The 21,647-nt window shown below is 44.6% G+C and overlaps 2 protein-coding genes across 2 annotated transcripts; one reads left to right on the forward strand and one right to left on the reverse strand.

The window, feature by feature from the left end:
- Positions 1-2,333: 2,333 nt before the first annotated feature.
- Positions 2,334-21,565, reverse strand: LOC144675684 (uncharacterized). The gene is made up of 5 exons (XM_078536327.1): positions 21,556-21,565; positions 19,196-19,481; positions 19,015-19,109; positions 4,381-4,385; positions 2,334-2,912 (listed from the first exon to the last, which is right to left on the reverse strand). Exons 1-5 carry the CDS (start codon positions 21,563-21,565, stop codon positions 2,334-2,336), a joined length of 975 nt encoding a protein of 324 aa, XP_078392453.1.
- On the forward strand, positions 5,093-10,173 carry LOC144675682 (uncharacterized). Its single transcript, XM_078536326.1, has 2 exons — positions 5,093-5,164; positions 9,505-10,173. The coding sequence occupies exons 1-2, from the start codon at positions 5,093-5,095 to the stop codon at positions 10,171-10,173; spliced, it is 741 nt and encodes a 246-aa protein (XP_078392452.1).
- Positions 21,566-21,647: the final 82 nt, after the last annotated feature.

A 21,647-nucleotide genomic window follows, 5' to 3' on the forward strand; every position in this document is an offset into this window, starting at 1 on the left:
TGACTTGGTATTGTGTAATGTAACAGGATTAAGTAATGACCTCAGAGTAAGGGCACTGCTAGGTAGCAGCGAGCACAATATGGTTGAATTTTACATCCAGTTTGAAAGGGAGAAGAGTGGGTCACAGACTAGTATCTTAAACTTAAATAAGGGCAACTTTGTGGGGATGAAAGCTGAGCTAGCTGAAGTGAAATGGGAAACTAGCCTAGAGGATAGATGAATAGAGAAGCAGTGGCAGGCATTTAGGGGGATATTTCAGAGTATTCAGAATGAATCCCGACCATATAGAAAAATTATAAGGGGAGGACCCACCATCTGTGGTTAACTAAAGAAGTTAAGGAAAGCTTCAAGCTTAAGGAAAAAGCATACAACTCCGCAAAGATGAGCAGCAGGACAGATGATTGGACAGAATATAAAGAACAGTCGAAAATGGCTAAAAGGTTAATCAGGAGAAAGAAATTAGAGTGTGAGAGGAAGTTTGCTAGAAATGTAAAAATGGATAGCAAGTGTTTCTACAGGTGCTTAAAAAGGAAAAGAGTGAGCAAAGTGAGTGTTGGTCCTCTAGAGGGTGACAGTGGGGAGTTAATAGTAGATAAGGAAATGGTGGAAGAAATGAATAATATTTTGCTTCTGTGTTCAATATAAAGGATACAAAAAACATTCCAGTAATAGCTGCAAATCAGAAGGTGACAGGAGAAAGGAACTTGGTGAAATTGAAATCATTGGGGAAATGGTACTGAGCAAATTGAAGGAGCTGCTGATGTCAAGTCTCTGGGACCCAATGAACTACATCCTTGGGTCTTAAAAGAGGCGGCTAATGCGGTAGTCGGTGCGCTGGTGTTAATTTTCCAAAATTCGCTCGATTTTGGAAAGGTTCCATCAGATTGGAAAGTAGCAAATATATCCCCTCTATTCAAGAAGGGAGGGAGGCAGGAAACAGGAAACTATAGGCCAGTTAGCTTGACGTCTGTCGTGGGGAAGTTATCAGAATCAATCATTAAGGAGATTATAGCTGGGCACTTAGAAGAGGTCAAGGCAATCGGGAAGAGTCAGCATGGTTTTGTGAAAGGAAAATCCTGTTTAACCAACTGATTGGAGTTTTTTTGAAGGAGTAACATGCGCAATGGATAAAGGGGAGCCTGTAGATGTACTGTACTTGGATTTTCAGAAGGCTTTTGAGAAGGTGCCACATCAAATTATTATGGAAAATAAAAGCGCATGGTGTAGGGGGTAACTTATTAGCATGGATAGGAGATTGGCTGGCTGGCAGAAAGCAGAGAGTGTGTGTAAATGGGTCTTTTTCTGATTGGCAGGATGTGACGAGTGGAGTCCCACAGGGGTCTGTGCTGGGGCCTCAACTTTTTATGATTTACATCAATGACTTAGAGGAGGGGAGTGAAGACATGGTCGCTAAATTGGCAGATGGCACAAAGATAGCAAGGAAAGTATGTTGTGAAGAGGACACGAGGAGGTTGCAGATGGATATAGATAGGTCGAATGAGTGGCCAAAGATCTGGCAAATGGAGTAAAATGTGGGAAAATGTGAAGTTGGTCACTTTGGCAGGAAGAACAAAAAAGCAGAGTATTGCTTAAATGGAAAATGGCTGCATAATTCTGAGGTGCAGAGGGACCTAGGTGTTCTAGTAAATGAGTCACAAAAAGTTTGTATGCAGGTACAGCAAGTAATTAATAAGGCTAATGGAATGCTATCCTTTGTTAGGAGAGGGGTTGAACATAAAAGTAAGGATGTTATGCTTCAGTTGTACAGGACTGCACCTTGAATTCTGTGTGCAGTTTTGGTCTCCTTATTTAAGGAAGAATATAAATGCATTGGAGGCGGTTCAAAGGATGTTCACTAGATTGATACCTGGAATGCGTGGGCTGTCTTATGAGGAAAGGTTGGACAGACTGGGCTTGTTTCCACTGGAGTTTAGAGGAGGGAGGAGTGATTTGATTGAAGTATACAAGATCTTGAATGGCCTTGACAAGGTGGACATGGAAAGGATGTTTCCTCTTGTGGGTGAGTCCAGAACTAGGGGGCACTGTTTCAAAATTAGGGGGTTGCCCTTTTAGGACAGAGATGAGGATAATTTTTTCTCTCAGAGGGATGTGCGAATGGGAATGCTCTGCCTTAGAAGGCAGTGGAGGCGCGACCATTGAATATTTTTAAGACACAGGTAGATAGATTCTTGTTAGGCAAGGGAATCAAAGGTTATCGAGGTTAGATGGGAATGTGGAAATTCAAAGACAACAAGATCAGTCATGATCTTATTGAATGGCACAGCAAGCTTGAGAGGCCAAATGTTCTGCTCCCGTTCCTATTCCATATGTTCTTATGGTGTCTCTCCAGTGTGAATTCGCTGGTGTATTTGTAAGTGGGATGACTGAGTGAATCCCTTCCCACATATGGAGCAGGTGAATGGTCTTTCCCCAGCATCAAACCGTTGGTGTCTCAGCAGGCCAGCTGGCTGAGTGAATCCCTTCCCACACACAGAGCAGGTGAACGGTCTCTCTCCAGTGTGAATTTGCTGGTGTGTTCGGAGCCTGGATGACTGCGTGAATCCCTTCCCACACTCAGAGCAGGTGAACGGTCTCTCCCCAGTGTGAACCCACTGGTGTATCAGCAGGTCAGATGACTGAGTGAATCTCTTCCAACACTCAGAGCAGACGAACGGTCTCTCCCCATTGTGAATTCGCTGGTGTGTTCGCAGGTGGGATGATTGAGTGAAACCATTCCCACATTCAGAGCAACTGAATGGTCTCTCCTCAGTGTGAATTCGCTGGTGTGTTCGCAGGTTGGCTGACAGAGTGAATCCCTTCCCACACTCGGAGCAGGTGAACGGCCTCTCCCCAGTGTGACTGCGTCGATGGATTTCCAGCTGGGATGGGTAACTGAATCCTTTCCCACAGTCCTCACATTTCCACAGTTTCTCCATGGTTCAAGTGCCCTGTGTCTCTCCAGGTTTGATGATCAGTTGAATCCTTGTCCACACATAGAACACGTATACAATTTCCCCCTGCTGTGAATGGTTTGATGTTATTTCAGGCTGCGTAACTGGTTAAAGCTCTTTCCACAGTCAGTTCACTGGAACACTCTCACTCGGGTGTGTGTGTCTCGGTGCTTTTCCACTCACACTGATGTTTGAAATCTTTTCCCACAGAAAGAACAAACATTTCTCTTTGCACATTCAAAAACGATAATATTCAGGTCCTGATGAATCGAGTGACTCGGTCAGATCTTGATGTGATGTTTGCTTTGAGTTCCCCCTCTGTAAATCCTCCCCTTCCGATACCCTGCAAAAGGGGTTTACAAATGTGATCACTGTAAGAACAGGATAGAAATTCAGAGCAGACAATTCTCATTTCTATGGAACATTATTTCCTATCTTCTTCTCCCAAAGCTGCAAATCCCTGTCCCACACATTCTCCCTCCTCCCTGTGCTGAAGCCAAACAGAGTTTTGGATAATTCTTCCTGTATCTTTTAAACAAATTTGTCCAACTGAAGATAACAATATGTTTCATCATTCACTTCAGTCATTACTCATGACAAAACATTAATCTGAAACTCCCTGACCGACCACACAGAATAGCAGACGTTCACCTTGTGTCCAAAACTTACTATGTGGAGATTTAATGAGTGATTGTGAAGGTGGTTTCTCCAAACCTCCCAGGATTTCCTTCCTTCCTTCTCTCCCTCTCTAACTAAGTTAAACCTGGGATCAGTCTCATGGTCTATTCCGGTTACTGCTTCTCTTCCTGATGACTAATTAACTCCAATTAAATACTGAGAAGACTGAAGACACTGTTTTCAGTCCCTGCTCCAATCTCCATTCCCTAGATACCATCTCCATCCTTCTCCCTGGGAACAGTCTGAGATTAAACCAGTCTGTTTATAAACTCGGTGTTACATTTGATCTCGAGATCAGATTCTGACCTCATATCTGTGCCATCACAAAAATCGCCTGTTTCCACCTCTGTAACATTACCCGCCCTCACCCTGTCTCAGCGCATCTGCTGCTGAAACCCTCATCACTGCCGTTGTTACCTCCAGACTTGAACGATTATCCCAACACACTCCTGGCTGGTCTCCCACATTCTGCTCTCCGTAAATGTGAAGCCATCCAAAAGTCTGCTGTCCATGTCTTCAGTCGTAGCAAGTCCTGTTCCTCTGTCACCCTCTGCTTCCTGACCTGCCTTGGATCCCGGTCAAGCAACAGCTTGATTTTAAAATTCTCATCCTTGTTTTCAAATCCCTCCATGGCCGCGCCCCTCCCTTTCTCTGTAATTTCCTCCAGCCCCACAACCCTACGAGATATCTGCACTGCTTGAATTCTGATAGCTTGTACATTGTCCATTTTAATCGCTCCAGCATTAATGACCTTGCCTTATGTTCCCTCGTTCCCAAATTCTGAAATTCTCTCCCTACACATCTCCCTCTGTCTACCACGTTTTCCCCCTTTAAGACACTTGAGTATTGCCAAAAAAAGAGACATTCTATTGAAACCTTTTCTCTTGTACTCATCAGGACAGGCGCAAGAACATCAAATTTAAAAGATTATCAGTCGGGCTCATAATGGGGCTCACTTATGCTTGCTATAAGCTGCATGTATTCATACACAGGGAACTGTCCACTGCAGACAGAAGGTGCATGTCCAGGGATGGGGCTGTTTGTTGAATTAAACAAAAGCATGGAGGATGATAGCTCTTTGGTGAATACTCCATGGTAATGCCTTGACCAATCAGAGCTAACTGGCCAAACCAGTCAACACCCATTCCTCGTGCAGCATAAATTGTTATTTGCTGAGAAATTTGTTTTTTTTGCATCTGTCCAGAGGAGTGCAACATGAAATATCAGTAATATGTCTCCCTTTTTCAGCAATACTTAAATTCTGTACTGCTGAGTGACTGTGGGTTTATAATTCTATTGCTGCTGATCTAAAACTCCTGGTGAACACACATTTTATGAACGTCTCCCTCGGGCTGTTGCTCATTGTCCCCGTGAGGATGGCGGCCGCGCATGCGCCCTGTAGCATATTGGCCAATCAAGATGGCGGCCGCGCATGCGCCAATCTCCACATTCCCCCTATAAAGATGGCGGCCATTAACTCGGGCCTTTCTCCCGCAGCTCAGAGCAAACCCGTGAACGGTGGCTCCTTATTGAGGGTTTGGGGCCGACACCGTGAGTTTATGAAGCTTCCAAATTCACCCGTCAACCCTATCGCTATTCAAGGGTTTATTTTCGATTCTGCATCCGTACTCGGTCTTTGTTTAACCCGCATTTTAAATCCGCTCGCTCGAGTTCACTTACCGTCTGTCTCCACGGACTGCGCATGTTCCGACTCCAAATGACTGGCGTCAGCTCCGGACCAATAGGAAGAAGGGGCGGGTTTGGATGACCGAACGGGAGCGGCAGGTCCTTCAGCCAATCGGAGTGAGAGGGGCGGAGCCTTTTGGGAATTGAGCATGCGCAGTGTGGGCGGGGGACCAGGATGAAGGCGGTGAATTTTTTCCCAATAATTGATCTAGATTTTTCTTTTCCACCTATTTCCATTATTTTTAAATGTATTTCCATCCATTGTTTTATCTCTAACTTTTAGCCTATTTCAATCCCTTCACCCCACCCCCACTAGGTCTATCTGTACCTTGCTCGTCCTGCTTTCTACCCTTAATTAGCACATTCCTTAGATAATATCACCACCTTCAACACCTCTTTGCACTTTTGTCTGTGACATCTTTTGATTATCTCCACCTATCACTGGCCCTCTATCCAGCTCTACTTGTCACCCCCCCCCCCCTCCCCTTAAACCAGCTTATATTTCACCTCTCTTCTATTTTTACTTAGTTCTGTTGAAGAGTCATTCGGACTCGAGACGTTAACTGTTTCCTCTCAGCAGATGCTGCCAGACCTGCTGAGTTTTTCCAGGTATTTTTGTTTTTGTTGCGGTGGAATTTAAAGTCCAGCGGGTGAGAAAGGGCCGAGTGCAGGAGAGGAATGGAGCCGGAGGGTGGACTGGGAGGGTTCACATAGCCCCGGTGTAGGACTCCAAACCCGGATTAGAAACTCCTGGAGCCCAGTTTATACTGAGTGTTTGAAAACTCCTTTTACAGGGGGTTAGAAGGGGAGGATTTACACACAGCAAACTCAAACCAAGAGAAATATTTGTCTCTTTGGACTGACCTGCTGAAACACATTGAATTCACACTGTCTAGAGGCTGTTCAGTTGCTCACAGTGTGGTAAGAGGTCCAGGACATCATCCAAACTGCTGGGACACCAGCGCATTCTCACTGACAAGAGACCTTTTAATTTAAATGTGAGAAGTCCTTTAAAAGGTGTGGGGAAATTTTCTAGTGCTGTCGGTGGGCTCTTAAACTAATCTGGCATGGGGGTGGGATACTGAGTAGAGGTATAGTAGGGGGTGATGTACATACAAGGATATAAGAAAAAACAAGTCAGTCTGGAAGGCAGGGTGTACATAGTCAAGTTAAGGCACAAGGCAAGGCTGGATGACATTTATTTTAATGTAAGGAGTGCTGTGAGTAAGGCAGATGAGTTGCAGATGCTGATTAACACATGGGGATATGATATCATTGCTATCACGGCGACATGGCTGAGGGAGGGGCAGGACTGGCAGCTGAATATTCCAAGGTATAAAATCTTCAGGTGAGACAGGAAGGGGGCGGAGGTTGTAAAAGAGATGGTGGTGTCACAATATTGATCAAGGAGTCAATTACTGCAGTAAGGAGGGATGGTATCTTGGAAGGTTCCTTAAATCAGGCCGTATAGGTAGAACTTATATAAGTTAAAATCCAAAGGCATTTTATAAGTATATTCAGGGCAAGAGGATAACCAGGGAAAGATTAGGGCCCATCAGGGACCAAAATGGCAATCTGTGTGAGGAGCTGGAAGATGTAGGTGAGGTTTTAAATGAGTACTTTCCATCTGTCTTAACTATACAGAAGGATGATGTGGATATAGAAATCAGGGAGGGGGACTGTGATATACTTGAACAAATGAGTATTGAGAGGGAGGAGGTATTAGCGGTTTTATTGGGCCTTAAAAGTGTATTTATCCACAGGCCCAGATGAGATGTATCCCAGGTGTTGTGGGAGGCAAGGGAGGAGATTGCAGGGGCCCTGACATTAATTTTGAAATTCTCTCTGGTCACAGGAGAAGTACCAGAGGACTGGAGGACAGCTAATGTGGTGCCATTATTAAAGAAGAATGGTAGGGATAAACCAGGGAGCTAATAGGCCAGTGAGTCCAACATCAGTGGTAGGGAAACTTTTGGAAACGTTCTGAGGGACAGAATTAATCCCCACGTGGAGAGGCAAGAATTAATCAAGGATAGTCAGCATGGCTTTGTCAGTCAGAGATCATGTCGAACAAATTTGATTGAATTTTTCGAGGAGGTGACGAGGTGTGTAGATGAGGGTAGTTCAATTGATGTAGTCCACATGGAATTCTCTAAGGCTTTTGACAAGGTCTGGCATGGGAAACAGGTCCAGAAGGTAAGAGCCCATGTGATCCAGGGCAATTTGGCAAATTGGATCCAGAATTAGCTCAGTGTCAGGAGGCAGAGGGTGATGGCCAAAGGTTGTTTTTGTGACTGGAAGCCTGTGTCCAGTGGCGTACTGCAGGGTTGGGTGCTGGGTCCCTTGTTGTTTTAAGTGGACATTAATGATGTAGACATGAATGTAGGAGGTATGATCAGTAAGTTCACCGGTAACACAAAAAAATCACTAGTGTGGTAACTAGCGAGGAGGAAACCCTTAGACTACAGGACAATATAGACGGGCTGGTCAGATGGGCAGAACACTGGAAAATGGAATTTAATCCCAAAACATGTGAGGTGATGCATTTCGGGAGGACTCACTCGGCAAGGAGTACATGATGAATGGTAGGACCCGGGAAGTACAGACCCTTGGTGTGCATGTCCATGGATCCTTGAACATAAGAACTAGGAGCAGGAGTGGGCAATTCAGCCCCTCGAGCCTGCCCCGCCATTCATTACAATCATGGCTGATCTCATTTTGGCCTCAACTCCAATTTCCCTCCCTCACCCCATAACCTTTCAACCCATTACTAATTAAGTCCATGTGGTGAAGATGCTTGCACAATGCTGGTAGGTAAGGAGCTACAGGTTATTCACCCAGCGATGAGGAAGGGACATTGATATATCTCCAAATCAACAACAATTTGTGTTTATATCACACACTTATTGTTATATAGTTTACCAAGACATTTCACAGAAATGTTAGAAACCAAGGAGATACTCGGGCAGGTGGCTAATAATTTGGTCAAAGAGCTCGGTCTGAAGGAATATCTTAAAGGATGCAAATGAGGTAGAGAGGCGGAGAGGTTTAGGGAGGGAATTCCAGAGTCTTGGAAACTGACAGAATGGCAACCAGTGATGGAATTATTAAAATCAGTAATTCTCGATTTTGAGAAGAGCAGATATCTCGGGGGGGATTGTGAGGCTGGAGGAGGTTAGAGATAAGAATGATCACAACCCTGGAGGAAAACAAGGATGAGAATGTGAAAATTTAGGTGCTGCTTAAATGAGTGCCTTAAAATCATTTGTATAGTTTGTGAATGGCTGTTGGCCAAGCACTATTCCTTGCAGTATCCCACAAATAACTGCCTGTCATCCTGAGAATGAGACATTTATTCCGACTCTCTGTTTTCTGTCTGTTCACCAATTCTCAATCTATAACAGGATATTACACCAATCCCATGCACTTGAATTCTGTTTATTGACATCCTGTGCTTTGTTTAGTAACCTTCTCTCTCTGTCTCTCCCACTCCTCTCTCTCTTACTCCCTCTGTCACATTGAGTTCTCCAGCCCAGCGAGTTCTGGATGCTCCATCATTGAATATATTTCCGGCTGAGATGGAGAGATTTTCGATCTCTCAGGGAGTCGCGGGATATGGGAAGTGGGTGGGAAAGTGGAGTTGAAACCCAAATTCAGCCACGATTGTATTGAATGGTGGAGCAGGCTCGATGGGGTGTTAGGACTTCTCTTGTTCCTATTTCGTATGTACTTATGGAAGCCAGAGTCTTGTGTAGGACCAGACCGGGTGGCAGGTTCCCTCCCCTGATGGACATTAGTGAACCAGTTGGGTTTTTATCACGATCCAGCAGTTTTCATGGTCACTTTTTCCCCAGTGCCGGCCCCACAAATTCCCAGATTCATTCAGCTCAATTTCACAACCTGCCTTTGTGTTTTTGCGGGTTCTCTCTCACTCCCTTTTTCTGTTTTAAATCAATTTCACAGGGGATTAGAAGGGGAGGATTTGCAGTTGGGAAACTGAAACTAAACATCACATCAGGATCTGATGGAGTCGCCTAATTCATCTTAAACTGAGTATCTTCAGATTTTGAACATGGAAGGAAAAAGCACCGTTCACAGTGGGGAGACACCGTACACGTGTTCTGTGTGTGGACGAGGCTTCAGCCGATCATCTGACCTGACGGAGCATAAATGCAGTCACAATGGAGAGAAACCATGGAAATGTGGGGACTGTGGGAAGAGATTCAAATCCCCATTGGAACTGGGAACTCATTGGTGCACTCACACTGGGGAGAAACCATTCACTTGCTCTGAGCGTGGGAAGGGATTCACTCAATTAGCCAACCTCATGGGACAACAGCGAGTTAACACAGATGAGAGACCTTTTAAATGCCCACAGTGTGAGACATGCTTCAAAAGTTCTGTGGAACTACAGTCCCATCAACGTGTTCACACTGATGAGAGACCGTTCAGGTGCTCTCACTGTGGGACTGCGTTTAGACGATCATCTGAACTCATCGCACACCAGCGAGTCCACACTGGAGAGAGACCGTTCACCTGTTCCAGGTGTGGGAAGGGATTCACTCAGTCATCCAGGCTGCTGCTGCACCAGAGAGTTCACACTGGAGAGAGGCCATTCACCTGTTCCGAATGTGGGAAGGGATTCATTCAGTCATCCAACCTGCTGCTGCACCAGAGAGTTCACACTGGAGAGAGGCCATTTACCTGCTCCGAATGTGGGAAGGGATTCAGTCAGTCATCCGGCCTGCTGAGACACCAGAGAGTTCACACTGGAGAGAGGCCATTTACCTGCTTCGAATGTGGGAAGGGATTCAGTCGGTCATCCCACCGGCTGAGACACCAGCAAGTTCACAAGTAACTGTCGTGATGGGACTTTGCTCTTAATAACATTCAGGACTGAAGTATGTTCATTATAGTGTGTTTCTGTAGACACTAATAAACTCCAGCCCACTTCGATAAAAGTCAAATAAATCAGCATTGTGTTAAACACAATGCGTTGAACCTTTTTACTATTTTTAACAAGTTAGTACCTTTTTGATGTTAGTAAACTCCAGCCCAGTTACAAATTCTGTATAAAATTGGAATAAATCAGCTTTGTGATGAACAGTTGAGTCGTTTTGATATTTCTAGCACCAGTTAGTTCCTTTTGAAGGGCTCTCCCTCTGCCCTGTCTCCTCCATCCTCACCTCCAGCAACAAGTGTGAGGAGCTCACGGAGCTTCTTTGTCACTAAGATTGAGACAATCTGATCAGCTGCCTCTGCTGCTTCCCTCCCTTTCCCTAGCCCACCGGGATAAACTATCTCTAAAGATCCCCCTTGTCCGAGCCTGAACTCGTGATTAAATGACAAAGGGGATGATGGTGCAAGGCAGCATTGGGTTATAATGAGACAAGGAAATAAACTAATGGGACAAGTGGAGAAACAACAGACAGGCCCAGAGGAGGGATAAATGGTAAAAGAAGAACCATTAGCAGCACCTACTGTCAGAAAAAATGGGAGCAGTGGTTATGATCTGAAATTGTCAAAATGAATGTTGAGTCCAGAAGGATGTAAAGTGTCCAATGAAAGATGGGCTGCTGTTCCTCGAGCTTCCATTGAGCTTCATTGGAACAGTGCAGGAGGCCGAGGTCAGAGTGGGAGTGGGTGGAGAATAAACTGGTAAATGACCAGAACCTCAGGAACACACTTGGAGACTGAAAGGTGATGTTCCACAAAGCAGTTACCCAATTGGGATTTAATCTCCTCAATGTAGAGAAAACCGCGCTGTGGTCAGTGAATAGACAATACTGAATAGCAAGAAGTACCAGTAAATCACTGTGCCCCTTGGAAAGTGTTTGGGGCCCTGGAATGTGGGAAGGGAGGAGGTGGACGGGTGCTGCTGCATCTGCTGTGCTTGAATGGAAATGATTCACAGTGATGTTCATAAGAACAGAAGAAATAGGAGCAGGGTTGGACCAAAAGGCCCCTTGAGCCTGCTCCACCATTAAATGTTCTTCCAGCTCAACTCCACTTTCCCATCCTATCACCATATCCCTTAGTGCCCAAATATTTATGGATTTCCATCTTGAACATATCAAGATGGAGAACAACAGACTCAGTGCAACTATTAATCTGGGAAATGCACAAACAAGGTGCATGTGAATTACAAATTCACCTCTTCACTGCTTGGTAATCATGTTAAATGAGCTTTACACTGGCCCCATGATGGAATCTAGTCATTCTCTGACAGGTATTCTTAATGGTATAATTAGCAAATTTAGAATGAAAAATACCCTCCGCTTCACTGTAAGGCTGAGAGACAACTTTGTAATTGATTCATAATGTCACAGACCAGCTCATTAGATCTGCTCATTTCATCTAATCTTATTTTATGCTAATGGGAGAATGGCTGAAACAGGGGATGGTGAATAACAGCTTAAAACCACAGTCCGCTCTCCCACTGCCATAATGATCCTTACAACATACAGGAATTTGGGACAATGTGACTTTGATGCTCAGATTAGCTCTGTCTCCATATTATAGGAAGGAGTGAATCACTGGGGATGGTGCAAAAAAGATTTACTGGAATGATGCCAGAATTGGAAAATATGTCAAATTCACAAAGATTTAACAGATTGAAAAGTTTTTCTCTGGAAAAGAAAGTGAGGGATGACTTGACTAAGGCCTTTAAGATAATGAAAGGGGTTGACAAGGTAGACAAGTGGAAGAGTTTTCCACTTGTAGATGGTTGAGAATAAATATACATTAGTCATCAATAAATCTAATGCACAATTCATATGCAACTTCTTCAATCAGAGATAAAAGCAGAAAATCATGGAAATACTCAGCACATCCAGAAGAATCTGTGAATTGAGAAATAGAGCTAAGTTTTCAAGTCTGCTCACTGATGCAATGCAGTTCTGATGGAAAGTCACAGCCCTGAAATTTAAATACATCTTTCACTCTCCACAGACACTGCCAGATCTGCTGAAAATTCCAATATTTTGTTTTTTTTTATTGCAGATTTACAGCACCACCTTGCTCTAACTGTGGTTGAGAATATACGGCTCATTCTCAGAAGGGTTTGAGATCCCAGTGTGAGCTGAACACTTATGTTGCAAAATCACACCATGAAATCACACCAGCTGAATGTGGAAATGGATTCACCTCGTTATTCCATTTTCTGACACAGCAGCACAGTCATACCTGTGGGAGACCATTCAGATACCTCATGTGTGCAACCCTTTGCTCACTGCCCACCAACTAACACTCCAGTTTTAGAAGGTCAAAGGATTAGATCCACAATTGCTACATTCCAACTGACAAGACAGAGTTTCAGTCGTCAGAATATGGGGAGAAAAGTCACTTGTCTGCGCCACTGCTGAGACTCCAGTGAGTTCAGATCTAACTGTCAGGGTTTGATCTGTTGTTAATCACACCCAGGACAGAACTATGGTGGATGGGCCGTGCACTATGGTTGCCATATCAATATTAATAATTTTATATATTGGCCCTATGGCGCCAATCATCATCGGATCATAAAACATAATTATCTTATCAGAAAAGGCCTTTCAATGGCGGTATGTTTACCCAGGATTCAGAGGGGGGCAGAATGTGCTGTATGCTCACGTCAGGCGATCCTCGCGCAGGCGCAGTAGCTGACAGTGACTGGTACATGCGCATTGCGATCTCTGATTGGAGCATGCGCAGTACCATCTGTACCTGGAGCTGGTCGAAGACGCTAAGAAATGGCGAACACAGGCGAGTAAAAGGAGCCGGTGAGTGGGGAGGGATGGAAGCGGCGGAGTGGGCGGGGAGGCTTCATGAAGACCCTGTGAAGGTCTGAAATCTTGAATAAGAAGCTACCGATCCTGCAGTTACACCGAATGGAGAGGGGACAATTCTGACCCGCGTCTCCTCTCGGAGACAGGCCCGAGTTAACAACCGCCATCTTCACAGGGGCAATGTGCAGCAGGGCGCATGCGCGGTCATCCTGGTCCAGGTAGCAGGAGGAGAGAATGTTGTGCATTTCTATCCTGGACTGACAGGGATGGATTTTGGAAACTCCTTTTCCAGGGGGTTAGAATGTGAGGATTTACACACAGCAAACTCAAACCAAGAGAAATCTTTGTCTCTTCTCAATTTCTATCTTGGACTGACGGTTAGTGTTTTTGTAAATTTCTGATACTGGATCTTAGAAGTGGAGGGTTGACAGATGGGAAACTCAAATCAAACATCAATTCAGATCTGGCAGAGTCACTCGATTCGTGAAGACCTGAATATCATCGGCCTTTAAATCTGGAAGGTAAACAGTTGGCCTGTCTGTCTGTGGGCAAAGGTTACTTGTAGGAGAAAGAATAATTAACTGGGGAAAGCCAACTTCAATAGAGTGAGAATGGATCTGACCCAGTAAAGTGGAATCAAAGGTTGGCAGGAGAAACTGTAATTGAGGAATGGGCTGCCTTAAAGAGGAAATAGATCAGACATAGTAATGACATATTCTTACAAATGAGGAAGGTGTGGCTAACATATCCACAGCTCACTAAATAAGAGAAGAGATTAAGATGAAGATGAATAAGTCTGCTAACAGAGATATCAGGTGGCTAATAAAACCGAGAGACAGGATAAAGAAAGAATATTCAGAGAGAAATTGGAAAAAGAAAGTAAGAGAAGCAAAGAGAAAGTATGAGAAGAGACTGGCAGCTAACATGGAAGGAAATCAAAACGCTTTCTCTGGCTTATACCTAGTAACAGGCCGGTAAAAGGAGAAAGGGGCTGATTAGGGATTTAAAAAAGGTGATTTACCCATTGGGACAGGGGGTATGGATGAGGTATAAATGAATATTTGGCATCTGTCTTTACCAAAGAAGATGATGCTGCACAGGTAATGGTTAAAGAGGAGGGAGTTCAAACACTTGTGGTGTTTAATATTGATAAGGAGATGGTATTATATAGGCTGTCTGATAAAGTTGACAAGGCACCTGAATTGGATGAGATATATCCAAGGATACTGAGGGAATTCAGTGTGGTAATTGTGGAGGCACCGACCATATTATTCCAATCTTCTTCAGACCCATGAGTGGTTACAGAGGACAGGAGAATTGGAAATCATACACTTTTGTTCAAAAAGGGTGTAATGATAAGCCCAGCAACTACCACACCAGTCTGTTTAGCCTTGGGAGTGATAATTCTGGACAAAATTAATAGTCAATTAAGCAATTGTGGGCTAATTCAGGAAAGCCAGCACAAGTTTGTTAAGGGAAAATCATGTTAAATTAACTTGCTTAAGGTTTTTCGAGAGTTAACAGCGTGGTTGATGAGGGTAATGCTGTTAATGTGGTGTACATGGTCTTCCAAATGGCATTCGATAAAGTGACACATAACAGACTTGTGAGCAAAGTTATAGCTCATAGAACAAAATGGGCAGCAGCAACATGGGTACAAAATTAACTGGGTGACAGGATACAGAGATAAATTATTTTTCAGAATGGAGGAAGGTTGAAAGTGGATTTCCCCAGGAGTCAGTGTTAGGACTCCTGCTCCTATGACCTAGACCTTGGTGTTCAGGCACAATTTTGAAATTTATGTGCACAGACTGTGTAGAAGGTCCTTTCTCTGGTGGACCTTAGTGAACCAGTTGAGTTTTTGTGACAATCCAGCATCTTTCGTGGTCACTTTTTCCTCGTGCCGGCCCCACAAATTCCCAGATTCATTCAGCTCAGTTTCACAACCTGCATTTGTTGGTTCTCTCTCACTCCCTCTTTCTGTTTTAAATCAATTCCACAGGATATTAGAAGGAGAGGATTTGCAGTCAGGAAACTGAAACCAAACATCACATCAGGATTTGATGGAGTTGCACAGTTTATCGTAGCCTGAATTTCATCGGATTTTGAACATGGAAGGAAAATGCACCGTTCACAATGGGGAGAAACCATACACGTGTTGTGTGTGTGGACAAGGCTTCAGCCAATCATCTAATCTGTTAATCACATAAATGCAGTCCCAACAGGGAGAAACAGTGGAAATGTGGGGACTGTGGGAAGGGATTCAATTGCATGGAAAGACATCGGTGCAGTCAAACAGCAGAGGGACCGTTCATCTGCTCCGAGTGTGGGAAGGGATTCACTCGTTCATCCTACCTACTGAAACACCAGCGAGTTCACACTGACGAGAGACCTTTTAAATGCTTGGACTGTGGGAAGTGCTACAAAAGTTCCTGGGAACTGATGTCCCATCAACGCGTTCACACTGATGAGAGACTGTTCAGCTGCTCTTACTGTGGGACTGGGTTCAGACGATCATCTCATCTGACTGTGCACCAACGTATTCACACTGGGGAGAAGCCATTTATCTGTTCCAAGTGTGGGAAGGGATTCACTCAATCATCCAACCTGCTGAGACACCAGCATGGTCACACTGGAGAGAGGCATTTCACCTGTTCAGAATGTGGGAAGGGATTCACTGATTCATCCCATCTGTTGATGCACCAGCGAGTTCACAGTGAGGAGAGACCTTTTTAATGTCCAGACTGCGGGAAGTGCTATAAAAGTTCCGGGGACCTGGTGTCCCATCAACATGTTCACACTGACGAGAGACTGTTCAGGTGCTCTCACTGTGGGACTGGGTTCAGGCGATCAGCTAATCTTATTTCACACCAGCGAGTTCACACTGGAGAGAGGCCGTTCACCTGGTCCGTGTGTGGGAAGGGATTTACTCAGTCATCCAACCTCCTGAAACACCAGCGAGTTCACACAGGGGAGAGACCGTTCACCTGCTTTGAGTGTGGGAAAGGTTTCACTCAGTCATCCAACCTGCTGAGACACCAGCAGGTTCACAAGTAACTACAGTGATTGAGTTTTGCAACTGAACCATGTTTCACTGGGGTCTGTTTCTGCTGATGTTAGTAAACTCCAGCCCAGTTATAGGTGTTAATATTCTGGATAAAAATAAAATCATTAAGCTTTCTATTAAATACATGATGTTGAATCTTTTTACTATCCCTAAGACATTATCACTGATCAGCTGCCTCTGCTGCTTTCTTCCCTTCCACTAGCCCATCGGGACAAACTGTCTCTAAAGATCCCCCATGTCCGAGCTCTGAATCCACATCTTTCTCCAGTTTCTCTCCAATCTCCCTTTCCTGCCCTCTCAGAGCTCACTTTGCTCCTGGTACTGCCCATCTCTCCTTCAAATCTGCCAACATCACCTGTCCTCAATAAAACCAACATTTGACCCCACGATCCTATTAAACTCCCGCTCCAGCTCCCACCTCCTTTCGCTCTCCAAAGTCCTGATCACCTCCCAAATCCATGTCCACATTTCCCAGAACTCCATGTTTAAATCCCTCCAATAAGATCTCTGTCCCTGTCACGGTATCGAAACAGCTCTTCCCAAAGTCACCAATGACACCCGATGTGAATGTGACAGAGGAAAACTCCCTCATTGTCCTTCTCGGCCTGTCCACAGCCTCTAACAACGTGGACCAAACCGTCCTCCTCCAATGCCTCTGCACTGGTGGCCAGCTGGGTGGGACATGATGAAACAATGTACAAACAATTCAAGGGCTGACTGACTTCAAGAAATAACCGGGCAGACAGGGAATGTCACCGTTACAACAAGGAGAGTCCGTGGTTTCAGTGAATGAACTGACGGAAGGGTGTTGTGGAGAATCTAAGACACTAGACATGAGTCAGCTGTGTGATGGAAAAGCAACATTAACGACAAATATGGGGATACAGGAGATCCCCAAAGACATCTCATCGATAGAAGTTTCTCCCATACGTTTGGAGTATTTTGTAGACATTACAGCATTGATCATGATTAAAGAATGAACCGTGTGCCCTTGTTTATAATTTCGATCCTGTACGTTCATGCCTATGTAGAAATGGTCTGTACCCATACCTGGTTCCTCTGTTATTCCCCTCCCACCCCACACCACCACCTCTAACCTTCTCGACTTTCTAGCTCCTTCTCACTGTCTCCCTTTCCATCAAAAATCAGCAAATTGTTATAAAAATCAACGTAAAAATAATGTCTAACCTTGTAATCCCGACATTAGCAAGAAGTCCCCTTATGTCCCCGTTGGACATCTGTCCATTCGACCATACCCTAATCCCTCTGTAAATTAACCATGTCAGTCAGACAAAGCAGAATTATTAACTTGAAGCATACATGTGTTAATGGCACATTACCCCCTTTCAAGGGTTAGGACAGGTTAGGAAGAAGGTTCATATTGTCATCATTCAGAACAACCCAGATTACAAAGGAACAGCTGATCTCAAAGACAACCTCTTGTAGTGTGTGTGGAGGGGGTGTGCTGACTCAGGTTTAAATGGGTTAAATGATATATGTTTTCTATATTAGACAATCACATTAAAATCTGGAACTCAGATGGGGATATGGATTTATGTTAGGTGGGAAGATCTGGATCAGTGTATTACTCCAGGGAGCCTAATGATCAGAGGGACAGTATTTCAGAACTGATTCCTGCGATAGCAGCAATCCCATTGCTGTCTGTGAAAAAGACCAATGGAAATATTTAAAGTGCAAACCATATGTGTGTTGGAGGATGTTGTACACAAGGAATTTGTGAATTATCTGAGGATAATAGTGAGGGGAAAGGAATGGATCTGGAAAGCAGCAGACACTTCATGTTGCTCCAGGAGAAGTGGGGCCTGGTTGTGTAGGTGTCAGGTTTTACACAGCACACAGTCAGCCTGTGGTTTCACCCTGGATGAAGGATCTCTGAATCGTACCATTCACATCACTGGATAAGATTCTCAGGAGCCATGTTGTCTGCTTGGAGAGGAAGGTTTGTGTTATAGCTAATGAGAAGCAGCACAGACAACCACACACAGAGACCCACACACACATTCTCTGTCTGTCTCACACACTCAGACAACCTCTCCACACCCACACACATTTACACACACTTCCACACTCAGGGACACACCCGCACCCATACAAACAGACACATGAGGACACATCCTGTCCTATCAGGTGGACAACACCGACCACAGTGACTAAAACTGGGGATAAAGTATTGGTGCCTGTGAAGAACACTGTTTTTGGCACATTCAAGTCAACATCACCCTCCATAGCCTGTGAGCGGTTTTGACCATCCAATCTCACCCCTTTCTCTGAACATTAAATCTACATTGAATAACATCTGGGACAGAGGCTACAACACAATTAGAACAATGAGCTGTCTATTGCCAGTTTTGGTGACAGTGGGAGGTTGTAAAATTTCAGAACAACATCTGTGGATAATTGCAGCCTCTAATTTCCTCTTGGAATGACTGAAAATGTCAATTCCTCTCATGTTGATGGTCTGTTTGATGAGAGAATTCTGAGACAGGTCACACAGAGAAAGAATATAATGTTGTTTTGACTCTGTATCCAATATTCCATTGAGTTTGTTCATTGCTGCCCCAATATCCTGAGACATGTTCCTATGTTCAAAAGGAACTAATTTGTGTCAGCAATATTAAAAAAGACTCAATACACCATGTGTTTAACACAAATCTGATTGTTATCCAGAATATAAACCCCTATAACTGGGCTGGAGTTTATTACCATCAGCAGAAACAGACCCCAATGAACATGGTTCAGACCTGGATGTGATTCACAGCAAAATCCAATCACTTGTTAATTGTGAACTCGCTGGTGTCTCAGCAGGTTAGCGACTGAGTGAATCCCTTCCCACATGTGAATGGCCAGCATAGGAATGGCCTCTCTCCAGTGTGAATTCGCTGGTGTACAGTGAGTTGAGATGACCACCTGAACCCAGTCCCACAGTGAGAGCACCTGAACGGTCTCTCGTCAGTGTGAACATGTTGATGGGACATCAGTTCACTGGAATTTTAAAGCACTTCTCGCAGTCTGGGCATTTAAAAGTCCACTCGGCAGTGTGAATTTGTTGATGTGTCTGTAGGTGGGATGACTGAGTAAATCTCTTCCCACACTCAGAGCAGCTGAACAACTTCTCCCCAGTGTGAACCTGCTGGTGTCTCACAAGGTTGTTTGAATGGGTGAATCTTTTCCCACACTCGGAGCAGCTGAATGGCGTCCCCTGAGTGTGAGTTTGTTCGTGTCTCAGCAGGCTGGATAACTGAGTGAATCCCTTCCCACACTCCGTACAGGTGAATGGCCTCTCCCCAGTGTGAATGTGCTGGTGTATGGTGAGTTCTGATAAATATATGCTTTCTTTACCACCTGATCCACCTGTCCTGCCACCTTCAGGGACCTGTGGACATGGACTCCGAGGTCTCTCACTTCCTCTACCCCTCCTAATATTCTCCTGTTTATTGTGTATTCTCCAGCTTTGTTTGCCCTCCCCAAATGCATTAGCATTAATTTTCTTTCTTTTTTACAGCTGATTTAAAGTTGCAGATTTTGCTCCGAATATTAAGTTGGGATTGATATTCAAAGTTAGCTATTTAACTGCAGAAACAACTTCAGCTGGGAGTCAGTGAATTAAGAGGAAAGATCCCAGACAGCGGTTCTTCAAGGTACACTGCAGGCCCGACAGCTCAATCAGCTCCACTCTCAGCTCAGGAGAGCTCAACAACTCCACATCCTGTCCACAGGGGAGTTATCCTGGTGCAGTGGGACCAACATTTGTGCTTTAACTAACAGCACCAAAAAAACTAGATTAATCAGTTAGTCTGATTGCTGTTTGTGGAATCTTACTGTGCACAAACTGGCTGTCATGAAACAGGAACAACTTGTATAAAACATCACAAGGTGCTTCAGAGGAGTTTCATAAAGAAAAAACTGACAAGTCACATAGGGCAATATTAGGGTCAATGGACAAAGCCGTGATTGAAGAGGTAAATTTTAACAAACATCTTTAATCAGGAGAGAGAGGTGAAGGGGTGGAGAAGTTGAGGGAGAGAATTTCAAAGCTTCACACCTAGGCACGGCCATAAGTGGTGGAGTAATTAAAATCAGGGATGCCAAAGAAGCCAGGAGGATGAGTGCTGAAATCTAGGAGAGTTGTAGGACTGGAGATTAGAGAGATAGAGAGGGATAAGGCCATGGAGGGATTTGAAACAAGTATGCAATTTTAAAATGGAGACATTGCTTGACCAGGAGCCAATGTGGGTCAATGAGCACAGGGGTGATGGGTGAACGGGATTTGAGGTGAGAACACACAGGCACAGAGTTTTTGGTGATCTCATGATTCCGTGTGGGACGGGGTGAATGTGAGAGCCCGGCCAGGAATGTATTGGAATCATCCAGTCTAAAGGTAACACGGACATGGATGAGGGTTTGAGCAGCAGATGAGCTGGGGGTGGGGTGGAGACAGGTGACGTTATGGAGATTGAAATATCCGGTGTTAGTGATGGTGTGGATATGTGGTCAGAAACTCATCTTGGAGTCAGATATGACACCAAGATTGTGAACAGTGTGGTTCAGCCTCAGACAGTTCCCAGGGAGAGGGATGGACTCGGTAGTTAGGGAACGGAATTTGTAGTGGTGACCGAAGACAATGGCTTTGGTCCTCCCAATTTTTAATTGGAGGAAATTTCTGCTCATCCAGTACTGGGTGTGGGATAAGCAGTTTGAAAGTTTAGTAACAGCGGAGGAATGAAGAGGGATGGTGGTGAGGTAGAGCTGGGTGTTGTCAGTGTACATGTGAAAACTAACACGGTGCTTTTGGATGATGTCACCGAGTGGCAGCATGTAAATGAGAAATAGGAGGGGCCAAGTTTAGATCCTTGGGGGACACCAAGTACAAGGACTTTGGATAGGAAAGGGAGGTTGGAGCTGGGGCGGTAGTTTATGAAGACAATGGGGGATCAGAGATTGTTTTTTTAGGATGGGTGATGACGATGCATTGAAAGGTGAAGAAGGACAGTCCCAGGAGAAAGAGAGAGAACCATTAACAATATCAGCTACATGGAGAAATTAGATGATCAGCAGTTTAGTGGGAACAGGATCAATGGGGCAGGAGGTGGGTCTCATGGACAAGATGAGCGCTGAGAGGGCATGCGGGGAGATGAGAGAGAAACTGGAGGAAGATGTGGGTTCAGGGCTCAGACAAGGGGAACTTTAGAGACAGTTTGTCCCGGTGGGCTAGTGGAAGGGAGGGAAGCAGCAGAGGCAGCTGATCGGATTGTCTCAATCTTAGTGACTAAGAAGCTCCATGAGCTCCTCACACTTGTTGTTGGAGGTGAGGGTGGAGGAGGCAGGGGAGAGGGAGAGCCCTTCAAAATGAACTAACTTGTATTAAAGCCACTAAAAAGATTCAACTCACTGTATTTCATACAAAGCTGATTTATTTTACTTTATCATATATATTTTTTTAATATTAACACCTATAACTGGGCTGATGTTTACTAACATCAG

The sequence above is a fragment of the Cetorhinus maximus genome, unplaced genomic scaffold (assembly GCF_964194155.1).
Source record: "Cetorhinus maximus unplaced genomic scaffold, sCetMax3.hap1.1 HAP1_SCAFFOLD_1103, whole genome shotgun sequence".
Lineage (NCBI taxonomy): Eukaryota > Metazoa > Chordata > Chondrichthyes > Lamniformes > Cetorhinidae > Cetorhinus > Cetorhinus maximus.